This window comes from Phallusia mammillata, chromosome 3 (assembly GCF_965637545.1).
Source record: "Phallusia mammillata chromosome 3, kaPhaMamm4.hap1.1, whole genome shotgun sequence".
NCBI classification, from domain to species: Eukaryota; Metazoa; Chordata; class Ascidiacea; order Phlebobranchia; family Ascidiidae; genus Phallusia; species Phallusia mammillata.
In genome coordinates, this window is record NC_137254.1 from 28,884,887 (window position 1) to 28,902,798 (window position 17,912).

The 17,912-nt window shown below is 37.0% G+C and overlaps 1 protein-coding gene across 3 annotated transcripts; it reads left to right on the forward strand.

Moving 5' to 3' along the window:
* Positions 1–1,082: 1,082 nt before the first annotated feature.
* On the forward strand, positions 1,083–6,517 carry LOC145220710 (uncharacterized). 3 transcript variants are annotated; one of them, XM_080087948.1, is made up of 11 exons: positions 1,084–1,241; positions 2,675–2,795; positions 3,213–3,368; positions 3,599–3,718; positions 3,929–4,078; positions 4,135–4,254; positions 4,314–4,424; positions 4,494–4,613; positions 4,922–5,041; positions 5,489–5,603; positions 6,048–6,517. In XM_080087948.1, exons 2-11 carry the CDS (start codon positions 2,714–2,716, stop codon positions 6,307–6,309), a joined length of 1,356 nt encoding a protein of 451 aa, XP_079944074.1. In that variant the 5' UTR covers positions 1,084–1,241; positions 2,675–2,713; the 3' UTR covers positions 6,310–6,517. The 3 variants fall into 3 exon arrangements, with proteins under 3 accessions (XP_079944077.1, XP_079944074.1, XP_079944075.1); XM_080087949.1 differs by having other exon boundaries at positions 2,680–2,795; XM_080087951.1 differs by lacking the exon at positions 4,922–5,041 and having other exon boundaries at positions 1,083–1,241.
* Positions 6,518–17,912: the final 11,395 nt, after the last annotated feature.

Consider the following 17,912-nt stretch of genomic DNA (forward strand, 5'->3'; position numbering starts at 1 on the left):
TTATCTAAAAACAGATCAGCGGCGTCACAAGGTACTCACATTACATGTGTGTATAGTTATAGTGCATGTGTATGTAGTGCCTCGTAGCACTGTTAAAGCGAACTTCTGGTTGTCATTATTGCTCTTTTTAAGAAAATTCTGGTTTGTCATTCTCATTATTTTTAAAAAAATTATCAACTCTTCAATTTTTTTGCTAGCGTTTCAAAACTTTAAAATATCTTCAGTCTTTCTATTTGCACCATTGACTTGCAAACCATCTTGCTGTGTCAATAATGCTTACATTGAAGGCGCCACACCGAATCAGCCGGTCACCAGGCGTTCACCACCATATGGCAATGCGTAGGCTAAAAAAATCTAGCCCTCGGTGGGATTCGAACCCATGACAGGAGTTTTTCCGGGACTTGCGTCATACCAACTGAGCGACGCAGGCTCAGTGGAGAATCCGCCGAAAGTCGAATCACAAGCACCGTTGCCTGCCTCGTATGCTGCACATGTCAACTTTGTAATATGGGATCGCAAGATTGACCAGTATCGGTTAATATGAACATAAATTCATAACTGGGACCAGCCCTGAAGCGTCAATATGACACTCACATATACCAATCACAGTACGCCAGGCCGATTGAAGGCGTTATACCGAATCAGCCGGTCACCAAGCATTCACCACCATATGGCAAGGCTAGCCTGCGGTGGGTTTGGGTACCTATTGTTAATATTCGTCATTTTTATGTTACTTTTACCTAGCTGCTCTTAAAAGTGTTGGTCATGAAAACACTGATCAGATGCTTGGAAGCACAATTAATTACATGCAGCCAAACCGGCAACCTTTGACCCAATTGGCCTTCCAGCAGACTTTTTTCTTACGTTTTAGCTGCAGGCAGGAGATCTGCCAAAGGTGCTCACTCAGTTCCAACTTACATTCATTTGTTCCGCAGTGACCCAGAGAGCTGTAGTAACCTCTTTAGTGTGTTGAAAGGTTATGTTTGCTGATGTTTTTAGATAGTTCGTTTTTATCTACCCAGTAAGCTGCTATAACTACTTATCTGTACATACTTAATCTACCTTCGGGCGTTGTAGTCCTAATGTAACCCTGGATATTATGTTTCTACATACGCTGCAACTTACTGTTGTGATAAGGTTCTGTAGTCTGATGAAATGATGTATGTAATGTTTCTGTTCCCTGCAAGCTGTTCTGTTTGGATATGGAAACGGATGTTATTTAAAGCAATCTAAAACTAAAAGTAAGAAATGTAAAATAAAATTGTACTTAAAAGTAGGTTAGAAACTATATCCTTGGTATTTACAACTAAATGGAATAGGCTACTTGTATTTATAAAACGTTAATGGAGTCGTGTAAACTAAATAATTTGGTGTTATTTAGGATATTGATTTCATAAACAATACTGAGTCGATTGACTGGTTAACACGTCGTTGTTTTGTTTTTGTAACATTTTTCAAGCAGTAGATTTCTTTTTTGCGGTTAATCGCCTTAGCTTACACCCAAATTTATTTTCAGTTTATGGGTTTAAATATAAGTAATGTGCACAAACAGACATTTTTTCATACTTACAAATTAGATAAAAAGTTTTTTGGTGCAAAGTGCATAGCCTGTTTGGTAGCTTGTCTTTGAGTATAGCGTTTTTAATATACATTACGAATTGTGGGTTCGAATTGCTTGTGTTTTTTTATGCACTTGATGGCGCTGCAAATTGATTTAAAAGTCGCGGTTGAAGCTTGAAATAAGAAACACGGGTTAATTATATGGCAAAAAATAGTGGGATTGAATACATGGAGTCTGCATTTCACCTAAATATAATAAACCTTTAGAACTCTAGTTACGTATGTTAGCAGGACACGAATATGCCAATTTAACGCTCGGGTCAGTTTGTGCAACTGCTCGGCCGAGCACCGAGCATTAAAAACAGCGATGCTCGATACCGAGTACTCGGGTTCTAGCTCGGCTCGGCCTATCCCTATTAACTTTGTAACATGGTTTTATGTATTATTTCATGGTGAAAGTATTAGGTAATGCCATGCTAGAGGTCACCTCGGTTGTTGCTTGGCAACTAGAAGGCTACTTGCCTGATACTTACATTATTTTTGCTGCAAACGTTATATGTGCACATATTTATTTGAGACAAGGTTGTCTGGAGCCAATTTTGCCTGGCCCAAAATTGCTACATTTGAAAAAGTGGAAACCCAGAAATACACAACACTGGGCGCACGAATTGCTTATTAGCTACTCCTCCGCAAACAACCTCTTGACTAAGCTGTTCTCAACGGAACTAGTCATTATGTCACCACCATAATGGCTACCTAAGAGGCTATTTGCAATCAGCTTATTGCTTGCATGCATGTGATAAGCTAACATGTAGTGTTGTTCAATTCGAAACGCTAAGATAGAAATATTTTGTGACATTGTGTGCACGCTAACGGCACACAGCTTGTTTAATTAGAATGTATATTAGCAAGGCACCGGCAAAATTGCTTCATTAGTTAGGTAAAAAGCTTTAAAGTACATGATCAAAGTGTGATTTTATAACAGTGCTTTGATTGATAGGTAATAATATTGTCATTTTGACGTTTGCGAAACCTATTTTATTTGTTATTGCAGCAAAGTAATAAATGAAAGTACTTTACAAAATTATTCAATGTATTAACTGCATGTCTTTAGAACAGCTGTGATAACCGCACCTGAAACTTGAATTGCATAATGCCTTCACCGACATATCGAATTCTTACTTATCTTTTTCTGATGAATGTGCTGCATTTTCAGAGATGTACGTCAATGCAAGGTGATCTCATACTTAGGTAAAGTGTTTGTAGGAATATTTTTTAAGCGAAATCATCAATCAATGCATTTAAACTTTTGAATAAATTTGCAGTACTTTATATGTTAGTGTGTTGTAGTTGGTAAGTTACTAAACTGTGATTGACATTCGTTGTAAACAAAATAAAGTCTGGGGAGACAGTGCAGCCATGTAACAAGTCACTTCCTCATGAGTTGTTTCACGGATTCGCACTTACCTGTCTTCCGCCACCTTTCTTGCTACCCTTGACGCGTCTTTGCTCTAAAAGTCTCAAATATTTTAGCACAGTGCTGCGTGTGTCTTAGTGTTCTGGAAAATAACCCACTGACAAAACATCTTGTGTACAAAAACCAAATCAGGTCCATAAAAATCCTCTAATTTATTATTTGACTTTTTACTTAGCCACGTGCGATACAAAACTGTCGGATTTAAAACACTCGATCACAAAAGTGATTTGTCCTGGCGGCTGTTGGATGCAACATTCAGATTTATGTGGGTCTGACGACTACGCCAGAGGTCCTCTGTGTCTTGCTGCGATGCACGCTGGACTGATTGATAGTAAGTCGATGTTTTATTTATCAAGTGTATTTTATTCTTCCTTAATTTTGCCACCACAAGACAGTTTCAATGTTAGCAGTCATTCAAAAGTTTGCTTGGTGCTATATGTTTCATCAACTTAAGACGCCAGTTTGGTGTTTTAATTTAAAGCATTTTGTCAAGATTATCTTTCACAACTTTTTAACAATTTTGTAGATTTTTATTATCTTTGTTGCAATTATCACGTTTAGAAGAGGGAGGATACTTTGAGGTGTTTAAAAGTGATCCACTGCCCAAGTACGAAGGCACCAAAAGTTACGGCGTAACCAGCAAATCATGCTTTTCTGCTTCATTCACCTACTCTTTTCAAAGTAAAACAAATTCGTTCATTGGTAAACAAACAACAAAACTTGTTTGTTGTGTTAAAATGCAGAACACTGTTAAGTTTAGTGAGACGTTTTCCTTCAAATTAGGCAAATGGGTAAACTCGTTTGTTTTGTTTAGTAAAATGCAGAACACTGTTTAATTCAAAAGTGAGGTGACCACTATTTACTTCAAAGTAACTCATGTGTTGTTTGTAGTGAAATGCAGCACAAAGGGAAACTCGGAATTTTCTGTGACTGATGTTGATTGTCCTTCCGGTTGTCGTTCCAACTACGTGTGTGGGACAAACCTGTACAACAGCAATTCGTCTGTGTGTGCGGCTGCTATTCACGCTGGGGTTTTGAAAGGTTTGTTAAAAGCACAACCACATTTACACACAACAAACAGCATTGTGTTGTTGCAGAAAACGGAGGAACGATTACATTTTATTCTCATGGAGGACAAAGTTCGTCCAAAGGTTCAACCAAAAATGGCGTTTCCACTCAGCCATGCGACACTTTTCTAAAATCCTTTTCATTTACAAGTAAGGGTGTTAACCATGCCCAATTTGCTTGTTCTTTTAGTATCACTGATTTTTTTAAGGAAGCAACGATTGTTTTCGGAGTTGTCAAAACGAAGGTAAATGCTTGTCAGGAATCAATGCAGAGTTTTGCTCTTGTGCGAGCGGTACAGAGGGGAAAGATTGTGCAATTGGTAAGCCAAGTCACTAACATTGATCCTAGGTTGAAATGCACAACATACTTAGTAGTTTTACTGTTTTAGACATCAACGAATGTACGAGTGGAACACACAACTGTCATCAATACGCAACTTGTATCAACACAGTGGGTAGTTTTCAATGTTCATGCAACGCAAACTACACAGGAGACGGTGTGGAGTGCGGTTAGTTTTACATAATTTGTGCTCAATGTGTTGTAACGTTCTGGCGCGCTACAACCTAAAAAATTTCAATTTAATAATTAAATGTTTAATTTGGAATCATTACTTTCACAAATTTTAACGAATGTACGAGTGGAACACATGCATGTCATGAAAATGCAACTTGTGTGAACACTTTGGGAAGTTTCCAGTGCATTTGTAATGCAAATTTCACAGGAGATGGGATGCTCTGCGGTAACATTTTTATATAAGACATTGTGTATGGCGGAAAATTTCTGGACATAGATAGTTATAGTATAAAACTTTCGCAGAGGCTAATTTTTGCTCGGCCAACGTCGGTCTGTGCAAACACAACGGGACTTGCTCGGACAACACTACAGCCTATAGTTGTTCTTGCGACCTTTGGCACACTGGAGAGCGTTGTGGGCAAGGTATTATTATAATTTTAAGGCGCGAAGTTGAGTTTTAACTGTACAAAACTATAAATTACTTTCAGGATACCAATTTCTACATAAGGGAACATTCGTTACTAAATTCAGCCCCTAACCATTCCTCATGCAGGTTCGGTGCAGACCAAATATGGAATTACATAAAGCCCTGTATTTTTCGTGTGCTAAACATGCCTAACACATACTAATAACATTTGTCAGTTAAGGGCTGACCCAAACAAAAAACGTACTCTTGGGTTATGGAAGTTGTTGCTGACTGAGATCAAACTGGCAATTTATAACCAGGCGCTGTGTAGCATATGTAACCTATCGATGTCTGTGTGGCAGGCACTAATCCTGTCTAAAACATCGACCTGATGCAGGTTATCGCCCCTGTTTGCGGTCTGGTATCTTTTTTTTGGTTTTAGTAATGATTCGTCACGTTTACAGAAAAAGACCACGTGATTATGACCACCGCAAGAAATTGGACAGACGCAAGAAAATATTGCCAGTCAATTGGTGGAGATTTGGCGACCTGGGGAATGAGAAACGCAACTGTTCGCAAGTATGTAATATAGGTTTAGCTTTAAGCACTCGGACGTTAACGTGAGGCCAATATAAGACTTTTTAACAATACTCTTTTTCCTTTAAGCATAATGCTTTAAGTAACTTACAGTTGCTAATATTTAAAAAAAATTATGAGGTCCTTTTTTCAATTCGGATTACCTTACTACTTGTTAGGAAATAGATGCTTTTCACTGTACAGTAACCTTTACTTAGTGTTGCATAATTTAAAACTCTCCTCAACCTGATTACTGTCATGTTACCCCTCATCAACCTCTTAAAAAGCCGCAAAATGTGGCTTAATTCACATTGTATGGTACGCACATCAATGATTTCGTTTATAACTGTAACCTTTTATTATTATGATCTTTAGCAGAATTTGCATTAGAACTAACGCCTTTGTGGCTCTGACAAACAAGTAGGCTTAAAAAAAACTATGTTCCAGCTCGATTATTGAAAATGTGCTACGTCCCGCTCCACCGTCAAATTACTGGATTGGCTTGTCCGACCTCGACCAAGAAGGAGTTTGGAAATATGTTGATGGCGTTGCTGTAACATCCAACAATACCGATTTTTCAACCGGCCAACCTGACAACGGGGGTTCAGGACAAGATTGTGGATGGTTGTATTTCAATTATAACTTCCAGATGGACGACGGTTCATGTGCAGATAATGGACTCGCCATCTGTGAGAGAATCTTGAACTAGCTGCAAACGATTCATTTGTTTTAAACTATTTAGTGGTTGGCCTTAACGAAATATCACTTTGTGTAAAGTCACTGAAGTGACGAAAAATTAAAATCGACACTTGTCACCGCATTTTACTTGTATTAGTATTCGCTATTTTGTGCTTGTTGTGCGTTTTTTGTATAATCACCGCTTATTAATATGTGCAAATAAATTTTTCTACAAAGTTTCCCTGTGTAGGCTACTGTTTTATTGGCTAGTGTTGCGATCTAAACTTTGGGAGAAAAGACTGACTATGTTCGGAAGGCAAATATGTTTGGAGTTTCGGTTAATCAATTTTAGGCAAAAAGTATATCAACAAAAAATGAGGTTTTTAGTTATGAATGCTGCAGTGTTCTTTCTTATTTTGTTTTTTTAATTATTATTCCCCGCAGTTTGGAACATATGGCAGTAAAGCGAAGCTAATGAAAAGAATAATTACCGTCAAAGAGTCAATTAAAAACGGATGAGCGTTGTAACACAAATGAAATAATTTAAACTTTAAGTGGAGGTAGTCACATTACATTGTGTGTATTATAGTGCATGTGTATGCAGTAGCACACTGCCTCATAGTACTGTTAAAGAGAACTTCTGGTTGGCAAGATTGACCAGTATCAGTCAAGATGAACATAAATTCATAAGTGGAATCAGCCCTGAAGCGTCAATGCAGACCAGCGATCACGGCACACTCATATATTTCCATTAAAGGCACCATACCGAATCAACCGGTCACCAAGCATTCACCACCATATGGCAAGGCGTAGGCTTGAAAAATCTAGCCTGCGGTGGGATTCGGATTCCTATTGTAAATGTTTGTCATTATTATGTTACTTTTGTCCAGCTGCTCTCAAAAGTGTTGGCCATGAAAACCCCTCAGATCCGCTGCTTGGAAGCACAATTCACTACACGCAGCCAAACCGGCAACCTTTGACCCGATTGACCTTCCAGCAGACTTTTTTCTTACGTTGTAGCTGCAGGCAGGAGATCTGCCAAAGGTGCTCACTCAGTTCTAACTTACATTCATTTGTTCCGCAGTGACCCAGAGAGCTGTAGTAACCTCTTGTGTGTGTTGAAAAGTGATGTTTGATCATGTTTTCAGATAGTTTAGCTACCTAGTAAGCTGGAATAACTACTTATCTGTCTTTACTTAATCTAGTTTAGGGTGTCGTAGTCCTAATGTAATCCTGGATATTATGTTTCTACATATGCTGCAACTTACTGTTGTTATAAGGTTTTGTTGACTGATAAAATGCTGTATGTAATGTTTCTGTTCCCTGCAAGCTGTTCTGTTTGGATATGGAAACGGATTTTTAAAGCAATCTGGAACTAAAGTAGGAAATTTAATATAACATTTACTTAAACTATGTTAGAAACTATATTTTTGGTGTTTATAACTAAATGGATACTTGTATTTATAAAACGTGTTGATAGGGTCTATTAAAAACATTTTTCTGCTATTGAGGTTGTTGGTTTTATAAGCAAAACTGAGTTAATTGACTGATTAGTGCGTGGGATGTTTTATTTTTGTAAATTGTTGCAAGCGGGCGGACAGTTTCTAAAGCAGATTTTCTTTTTTGCAGTTAATCGCCTTAGCTTACACCCAAATTTATTTTCGGTTTATGGGTTTAAATAAGCTTATAAGTAATGTGCACAAACAGACATTTTTTCATACTTACAAATTAGATCAAAAGTTTTTTAGTGCAAAGTGCATAGCCTGTTTGGTAGCTTGTCTTTGAGTATAGCGTTTTTAATATACATTACGAATTGTGGGTTTGAATTGCTTGTATTTTCTTGCGCTCGTGGGCGCTGCAGATTTATTTAAGAGTCAAGTTTGAAGCTTAAAAATAAGAAACACTGGTTAACGATTTGGCCAAAAAAGTAAGTGGGATTGAGTACATGAAGTCTTACCTGCATTTCACGTGACCATTACAAAATCGACAACTACGACGATTATATTTAATATATATGCCCCTCATAAATTAAAACAGCAGAGATAGCTGTTCATCTATTGTGGTTTAGTAACCTTGTCATTGCGAGGTTTCATCTCAAAGGCTATCGGTGTTGTTTCAAATTACTGACTGAGAGACTTGAGAGTTGCGATCTTTGTGTTAGAAACTGTTGAGTATTTTCGCGGAATATGGTTGGTTGATATTAGTACTGACATACGTTTTGTGCAGAAACATAAAGCTAATTAAGTCTTACTGGTGTCGTTTGATAACCGTTAGTTTTGACGTTTTAAAAGAACTTTTCTCTGGAATCTACTCCAAAACCACTATTAGTCAATTAATGTTGACGCAACTTATTTCAAAGTTTATGCAACGTAGCAAGTTTTTTGGTATATTTGCAGATTTACACCACAAACAACAAAGAAGGTAAACCTAAACAAATTTTCGGGTCAAGTCAATTTGTTTGTGACATTTCCAACCACCCAAAGTCAATTTGTATGAGGCAACGTTGCGTTGATATTTCCAGTCCTAGTTTATTGTGGTATTTTTTAAGTTTTGGTATAAATCTAATATGTTTTGGTTTATTACGTTCTTTTAAAACAAATATATAGTGTGGAAAAAAACGGCACAAGGTTTGATATTTCTATTGCATTGTAAAAACACACGTTTTTAATGAAGCCATCCAACAAAGTTAAACAACTTAGTTAAAGTAAAGAAAAAAAGTATTCATATGCACTCATTGCACTGAAATATTTATACAAGCCCAGATGCCTAATTTATTTGCAGTTCCAAAATATGCGACAAAAGACAGGATGATGATAAAGCGGCATTAAATTCACGATGAAATGGTCAAACAAAAAAGCAGGCAAGTTTGAGCCTAATATGGTTACATGTATTTACATCCTGGTAACAATTTTGTTTGTGACTTCACAACAATCGCTCACATATAGCTAACTGATTAAAAGGACATTCACTATCATTCATTTCGAATCCGACTTTATGATACAGGTTGCCACAATTTTCCCTCCCTCTGCTATTGTTTGGCTCACCAGGGTAAAAATCGGTATTGTTTGCTGTGGCTGAAACACCATCAATGTATTTCCAAACTCCTTCCTGTCCAATGTCGTTCATACCGATCCAATAGTCTGCTTTGGGTCGCGTTTGTAGCATATTTGTGACAATCCAGCTTAAGAAATAAACGACAGAAATATAGGTCTCGGAAAGTAATTTCTTATCGCATATCTGCGCTAAATTATTCCTGATTGTGTTTTCCAAGTTAAATTATTTTTAATTTAGCGGATTTTAACAGTAACTGCTGGTAAACCTTTGGCGTAGTAAGATTGTTTTGGCAAAAACATGTAGTTCTGTCGTAACCAACATTTCTATATTTATACTTGCGAACAGTAGCGTTTCTCATTCCCCAGGTTGCCAAATCTCCGCCAATTGACTGACAATATTTCCTCGCGTCTGTCCAATTTCTTGCTGTGGCCATAATCACGTGGTCAACAAGCACTAAAAACATGTGGGTAATTGCGTAACAATTCTACAAAAAGTTTGCTTTAATTTAGTCACCTTTTTCACAACGCTCCCCTGTATAAAAAGTGTTGCACGAGCAATTGTAGTCTGTATCGGTGTCCAAGCAAGTTCCGTTATGCTTGCAAAGGCCGATGTTAGCCGAGCAAAAGTTGGTATCTGAAAGTGTTTGTATTAATGATGTCCAGAAACATAGAACAGAAAAATAGTCCAACAACTTACTACAGTACGTCCCATTTCCCGTGTAGTTTGTGTGGCATGAACATTGGAAACTACCCATCGTGTTTGTGCAAGTTGCGTGTTGATGACAGTTGTGTGTTCCACTCATACATTCATCCAAATCTGTAAAAATTAAGTCATAGTAAACATATTTAAATATAAGTAGCCTATACATTGTAATACAAGTTAGTTTGTTTTTTACCGCATTGTATCCCATCTCCTCTGTAGTTTGCGTTACAAAAACACTGAAATCCACCCACAACGTTGGTGCAAGTTGCGTGTTGATGACAGTTGTGTGTTCCACTCGTACATTCATTGAAATCTGATTATTATTTTTGAACAGAAGTTAAAAGATTTAACGTTTATATCTCGCAAGTTATTAGATACAAACAGGAAACTTCTTGCGTTTTTGAACACTTAACAACTAACCGCAGTCGATGCCATTCCCAACGTAGTTTGCGTTGCAAGAACATTGGAAACTTCCCACTTTGTCGATACAAGTTGCGTATTGATGACAGTTATGTGTTCCACTCGTACATTCATCGAAATCTAAAACATCCATTCTGAGTTAAATATTAAGCTTGGTTTGACAAGTTTTGGTTTTCGGGCAATTGCCTGAAATATAGGACATAAATCAAAATAATGCTTTTTTAGGTTATATGTCGGCGCCTGTATAACAAGAAAGTTTTAAATTGTTAAGAAATCTGTAGTTCCGTGTATTTTGGTACATAGGAAACGTATTAAAAATACATTATGATACAAAAATGAACATTTTTAGCCTAACTTTGTTTGTAATGACATGACCCCCCTCGTCAAAGGATAATGGTTGTTGGTCTTTGCTTACCACATTGCCTTCCATCTCCTGTGTAGTTTGCTCTGCAAAAACATTGGAAACCACCCAATGTGTTTGTACAAGTTGCGTGTTGATGACAGTTGTGTGTTTCACTCGTACATTCATCCAAATCTGATTATTATTTTTGAACAGTAATTAAAACATCTAGTTCATTTACATACATCTCGCGACTTATTGGATCCAAACTAAACGTTTCATTAACTTTGTGTTTTCGAACACGTAACAACTAACCGCAGCCGATGCCATTCCCAGTGTAGTTTGCGTTGCAAAAACACCAGAAACCACCCTCTGTGTTTCTGCAAGTTGCGTGTTGATGACAGTTGTGTGTTCCATTCGTACATTCGTCAAAGTCTTAAGGAGTAATTGAAACGTTTAAACATAATTTGTTAATTTACAATGGTTACATTTAAACCCAGTTTTGAACAATGAACAACTGACCGCATTTAATACCATTCCCTACATAGTTTGCGTTGCAAGAACACTGAAAACTTCCCATTGTGTTGTTGCAAGTAGCATGTTGGTGACAATTGTGTGTTTGATCAAAGCATTCATTAGTATCTATAACATTTCATCTGATAAATATATTTTTGTGAGACGTTGTGAGACTCACCTTTTTCACATCGAGTTCCACTGAATCCTGAATCACACAAGCATTTGTAATTTTGGGATTCGACAATAACAATTCCACCATTAAGACAGGTGTCTGAAATTTTATGAGTATTAGCATTTGGCAAATGGGACTTTTTGATGCACCTCAGCCTGAACTTCCTAAACCATTTATGTTGTTTTCTAAGGCCAATATAATGCACTTCTCGTTGGTCAAAAAAACGGTAATTGTCATAAACATAGTTTGTTTTAATTCGTGTGTATATACTAGTACGTTGATAAATCATTTTAAACGATCTGGTTGATGTATATTTCGTAATAGATTAGACTGCAAATGTATGGTAAATAAACGTTTTTTTACCATTATGTATTTCCTGCTGGTCAGTAAAATGTCCAACGTCTTGTGACTGGCAAGGCAATTTTGAGACCTGTTTAAACAGATCGTTTTGTTAATACTTCAGAACACGTTTTTGATTTGAAATCTTACCATGACGAAAACGCCGACAAATCCACCTAAAATGGTCATGAATATGACACTGGTTATTCCAACTAGCAGTCGTTCGGAAATCGCAACGTTTCCTAAAAAGCTTTGTTGTTAAATTTGATTGTTTGGTTTTCGTTTAGGGTGATTATAATAAATTGTTCAGTAACAAACCGTAGTGTGATTGTAATAAATTGTTGGAAAAATTCTAGAAAGCTCAATAAAAACCGTTACCAAACTTTATCCTTGGTGTAGAACCAGGAAGCTGTTCGACCATGTCGTTTTGATGGTTGGACTCCATATCTTTACACTCGGCCATTGTTTTGACAGCAGATTAGCTTCCTACAGGTTTAGAGATAGTATTTTCCTAAACGCTTCACACTACTCAGAGAACAGGTACACTTTAATGTCATGTTTCGTGTGTGTCGAGAACACTGTAGCTGCCATGAACTGAACTATACATCCTTTGGCAATTGTGTTTGTTAACAAAACTTACAATAGACAAAAAAGTACATGCGTACGTTGCCAAAGCCATCTTTTGTTTAATTATTATAGTTCACCTAAAGGTCTTCATTCTGACAATGTTGAATTAGACTATTAATTTATATGTATGTTTGTAGTAATGTGTATACTATCATATTCTGAACCGGCATTTCTTCATAAAACTCAGGCATTTTAACCTTTATTAGGTGACGGAACTCCAAGTTCTGACAACATTGGTAAAACCGTTATATAAACACAACGCAATAAGCGAAATCCAACAAGGCGGACAACAACTTTTTTTTTTTACTTAGACCTCGGTGTACAAACCATTAAACCATATGTTGGCCTCCCTTAGTGGTTCATGGAATTAAAGTTTAAAAAAATGATGCCCCAAGCGACAATCGCAGCAAATATGCGATTGAAAATTGCTAACTAATGTCCAACACAGACACAGAAAAGTTAAATGTGTGTACTGTCCCTGCTTATTTTGGTAACTCGAAATTTACATAACTTTATCATTAGCCGAAACAAAATCATTCTGCTGACATACCAGCGACATTGCTCAATCTTATCTCTGATGTCATTTATTTTCGCTCATCCGCGTTCCTTTGATCGAGAAATATTTCTCCGCCTCCTCCGAACTACTTCCTTCTCCCCAGAATCTATTTTACCTGGCTGTTCTCCGCCTCCTCCTCGACCTTCTTTAGACCGCATCCTTTTAACCAAAATAATGCCTGCGTGCCTCTTTTGCGCCTCCACCTCTATTTCCTATTGATATACGTCTCACAATTTCATCGTATATGTGTCACAGAGGACGTAATGACTCATTACTAATGAGATGTTAAAACCCATAGATTGGGCGAAGCAGAATCTATTTCACATCCAACATGCAATTACATTCAAATAGCGAACGTTCTAACAATATAGAAACACTTGTGTTGCAATGCAACAGAGCAAAACGTCAGCTGTAGGTGTTTTTACAATATTGTGTGATGTCACTCCTCCCAAAAAACTGTACCAAACAAGATCATTGCCGACACAAAATGAAGCATGATATTTGTTTAGTACGACATTGCGCTCCCTTGCATGATAAAAACGCATTGAGAATGGGTGATCACCCTTGTGGTGTGTTTGAACATATGTTGTGTATGTACAAACATGTACAAATTTCGTCCGGTCCGAATCGAAAAGTGTGTAAAGAAAAATTTACCGTAAAGTTTGTTACCAAGCGAAATAAACTTTTCTCAAACGTATGGTACGCATCGCTGGCGCTCGAATTCAGTTTCCTTTAATAGCTGATCCCCAAGTAAAAAACGTTTTTTCGAACTTATATTTAAACTGTTTCCACCGGAACGGTTCCCCAAAACACCTTAAAAAAACACTGACGGTGTGTGTCAACATGTTATGTGTAATAGTAGTTTGTGTCAGCTGATTCAAATAATAACTAGAAAGCAGGTGGATTCGTAACTACAATCTGCGTTTTAACGTGCCATAAAAACTTATTCGCGTGCGGACCTTGACGGTGCCGCGCCAGAGGATTGCTCTAAAAGTTTCATCATCGTTATAAAAGATCAACGACGTAGGCTTGATACCCTTTACCATTATTTCCGGTTATTCATCGTTGAAGTATTCAGAGCGCAGCGTGTGTCTCGGTTTTCTGGCCAAAAATTTACCAGGTCCATTAAAAAAACGCTAATAGACGGTTTGATTTTTTCCTTTGCCACATGCGACAGAAAGTTTGAAACACTCGGTCACAAACAGTGTCTTTGTTCCGGCGTCTTTTAGATGCAATATTCAGATTTATGTGGGACTTGCGACTTCGCCAGCGGTCCTCTGTGTTTTACTGTAACGTTGCGAGTAACTTTTATTCCAATAACGTGTCTTAGCTGTTTATTCTAAAACTTTTTTATGTGTTTAAACATGTGGATTTAACGTGTGGGTCGCAAGAACAATAAACACTTAAAGCAACAGTATATTTCTTATTTTTTTGAACATTGTGGCCCGTACAAGATTGGAACGTTGTTAATTTTGTTTAATTTGTAAAGGTAGCCTGAAAGTTAAATACTGAAAGCAACAAAATGTCAATGCGTAAACTGTTTTAACATTTTTTTCGAAATGTTGACTGACCTTAATATTTATTTCGTGATTTGTTTTTCAATAATAATGTTTGGAATATAAAACGGTTACTTTACACCTTTTAATTCAGAACAGTAGCGTTTTGCCAATTGATTGGGTTTCTGGCAAACTTTGTTTTGTACGTTGCCGTTAGTTCAATCAGCCGCAAGCACAAGACGTGCTGCATGTTTTCGCGCTGTTCTAGCTAACTGTTAGTTTGTTTCGCAGTGGGCTAGATAACTGCAGTAACCTCTTGTGTGTTGATGTTGGCTGATGTTATCTCAGAAGTTTTGATTATGGCCAGCTAGTAAGCTAAAATAACTGCTTGTCTTTATAGATTGTAGCTGGTTTAGCGTGTTGTAGTTTTGTAATCTTAGATAATATTTTTTTGTGGAGAAGTCTGCTGCAAATTACTGATGTCCACTAATTGTAACTTATTTGGTATCAGGTGCTTTAGTCTTGATGGATGTGATGCTGGTTTAGAATAAAGGTAAGAACTTAAATGAACAAAATTTTACATGCGAAACTAAAACTTTTTCTATCCTTACTATTTTACAAACTAGTGGATTAGTTTGTTTACCATTTATAACAGACAATATTAAATAAATGAACGGATTGTATTGACTTTTATAATGCCAAGCACGCGCAAATGGTAATATGGTGACAAAAATGATTGGCAAAAATCCGAAAAGTAGGTGAACTCACAGTCGTTCACATAGTGCAAACTTGGTTTTACTGCAAGCTGCATCGTTCATTTGGAAATTAAATGAAGGACGCAATAACTCTCCACAGTCGGCTCCTGCAAAGTCGGTGTCGTCGTTTGGTTTACCAGGTAAGAAATTCGTGTTGCTTTCTGACGCTGGCACACCGTCGATATACTGCCAATTACCCTCCTGTTCAATATCTGACATCCCGATCCAGTAATTGGCTGACTGACGCGGGCGAAGTAAATTGTTGATAATATCACTTTAAAATAAAACATTTTGTGAGATTCCAAGTCGAGTGAAACATTAAATGTAGAGAGTCAAAACGAAGTCGAGAGTTAAAAATGTGATTTCGAGTCAATTAATTTGAAATAATGATTCGATGTTACCTCGTTTTGGGTTATTGATTTAAAGTTTCTTAACCATTGTTGTATAAATCCTGATAACGTTTAATCTGTTTACACAATTCGACAGTAAAGCTAAACTATTAACGTACTTGCGAACCGTGGCGTTTCTCATGCCCCAAGCAGCCAAATCACCACCCAATGACTTGCAATATGTTCTAGCGTCTCTCCAGTTCATTGCAGTTAGCACAGGCAAGTGATCAAGCAAAACTGTTTTAGTAGAATGCAATTATAAGTTTCAAGTAAATTTTAAACTAAATTGCTATGTAATAAGTCAGTGGTTCCCAAACTATGCGCCGCGGCACACTGGTGTGCCGCCAGATGTCATTAGGTGTGCCGCAAAAAATATTGAAATTAAAATCAATCAAGTAGAGTAGTAGTACCAGGTGCTTAGACCACTAGGCCAACATGCTCCACGTCTCTGAGATGTTCAACTAGGCTATTTAACTATGAAAGTGACCTGTATAGCGGCTTTATGACCTCATAGTTAGTGCCTTTGTCAGCTAAAAAAATTATTCAAATGTTCGAAGTGCGCCAAATAATTTTTGTTTTTTCTAAAATGCGCCTTAAGAGACAAAAGTTTGGGAACCACTGTAATAAGTGTTCATGCCAGAGTGTTGTTTATAATATTTTTGAGGGTGCTCAAAAATTTTCGCAATTTTGTATGCACTCATATGAATAGACCACTTTGATTTCTTTATTAAGATGATTTTAGCAAACCTTTGGCACAGTTTAAAAACAAACTTCGACCCAGATTAAGAAGCGTTATCTGGATGTCTCATAGGTTTGGGAGTAAATGCTGTTTGTTCTACTCCAAAGATCTTGTATTTTATTATCATAAAAAGTTGACAGCTAGATCTAAAACTTTACTTAAATGTACAAATCAAACCTGTCTGGCAGTTCATTCCCGTATACCATAGAGTGCACGTGCAGTTGTATCCCGAGTCAAGATCTAAGCAAGTTCCATTGTGTTCACATAATCCAGGGTTGCTCGCGCAAAAGTTAGATTCTGCCAAATGTTCTGTCACAGGTTGTAGTTCTTGTTAGGCTCACATTTATGTTTAAGCTTACCACACTGTGTTCCATCTCCTGTGCAGTTTGCTTTGCAAGAACATAGGAAACTACCCAATGTGTTGATACAAGTTGCGTGTTGATGACAGTTGTGTGTTCCATTCGTACAATGGTTGATGCCTAAACATGTGTTTGTTAATTTTTTTTCGAGTAGTGGTTTTAGTTGCTTCCACCAAATTATACCGTTGTACAACTTCTGTTGGCTGACTTTTATCATTGCAAAAACTCCTCCAAATCCGCATATGATTGTAAAAATGACAATGGATCCTATGAAAAAGCTGCGCTTAATTCGCTTTTCATTCCAACTTGCATTTTGTTCTTGGTTCTTTGCAGAATCTGTTGCAAGAAAATTAATTTTGTATATTTGCTGATTTTGAAACGATTTCTATTCGCCTCTGGGAGACTGTAGATATATATAGACCTTTTTTAAATGTTTAGGCCTCTAAAAAATCATTTTAAGCTGATTGAACATAACAAACAATTAGGTTAAGCATATTACCATCTTCTTGTTGCCAAGGTCCTTGGTTGTCTGCTTCCAAGTTATCAGGCCGATGGTTTACGTAAATAGCCATTTCCATACTGCTTGCTCACCAGTGAAACTTTACACTTTCTCCAACAACTTAAATTTCTTCCTTGTTGGCTTGAAACTGTAATTAAAAAGTTGAGTGAGTCATGATTTTTCCCCCTCGTCGAGCAATTTCCGGACCTACATTCATTACTGACTATTATTATTTACGTAAATGGTGAATAATGGATTTTTTGGAGTGAACAGAAACTAGCACAAAAGGGATAGTTGAATAGCCCACCACAAAACTCTTTTGTCATTTTTTTACTTTTCCGAGAAACTTCCAAATATAATTTCAATGTGTAGACCAGTGGTTCTTAAACTTTTTCCTATTTTTTTCAAACGGTACCTTTGCCATTATTTCGAGGGCTCGCGGTCCTTAAGTCTGAATGTGTATTTCAAAATACGAAAGTTAATTTGCAGAATTTTAGGTAATTATGCCAAATTACACATAACAATGATCCATAGACAGCTTGTGACATCACAAACAAGACAAACTAACTTACTATAACATTACGATTGTGCATTTATCTTAGTTGTCATGCAATAAAGGCTATTGTTTAACAATAGAGACTGTTGATCGGTAATTTTACATTGATTTAAAC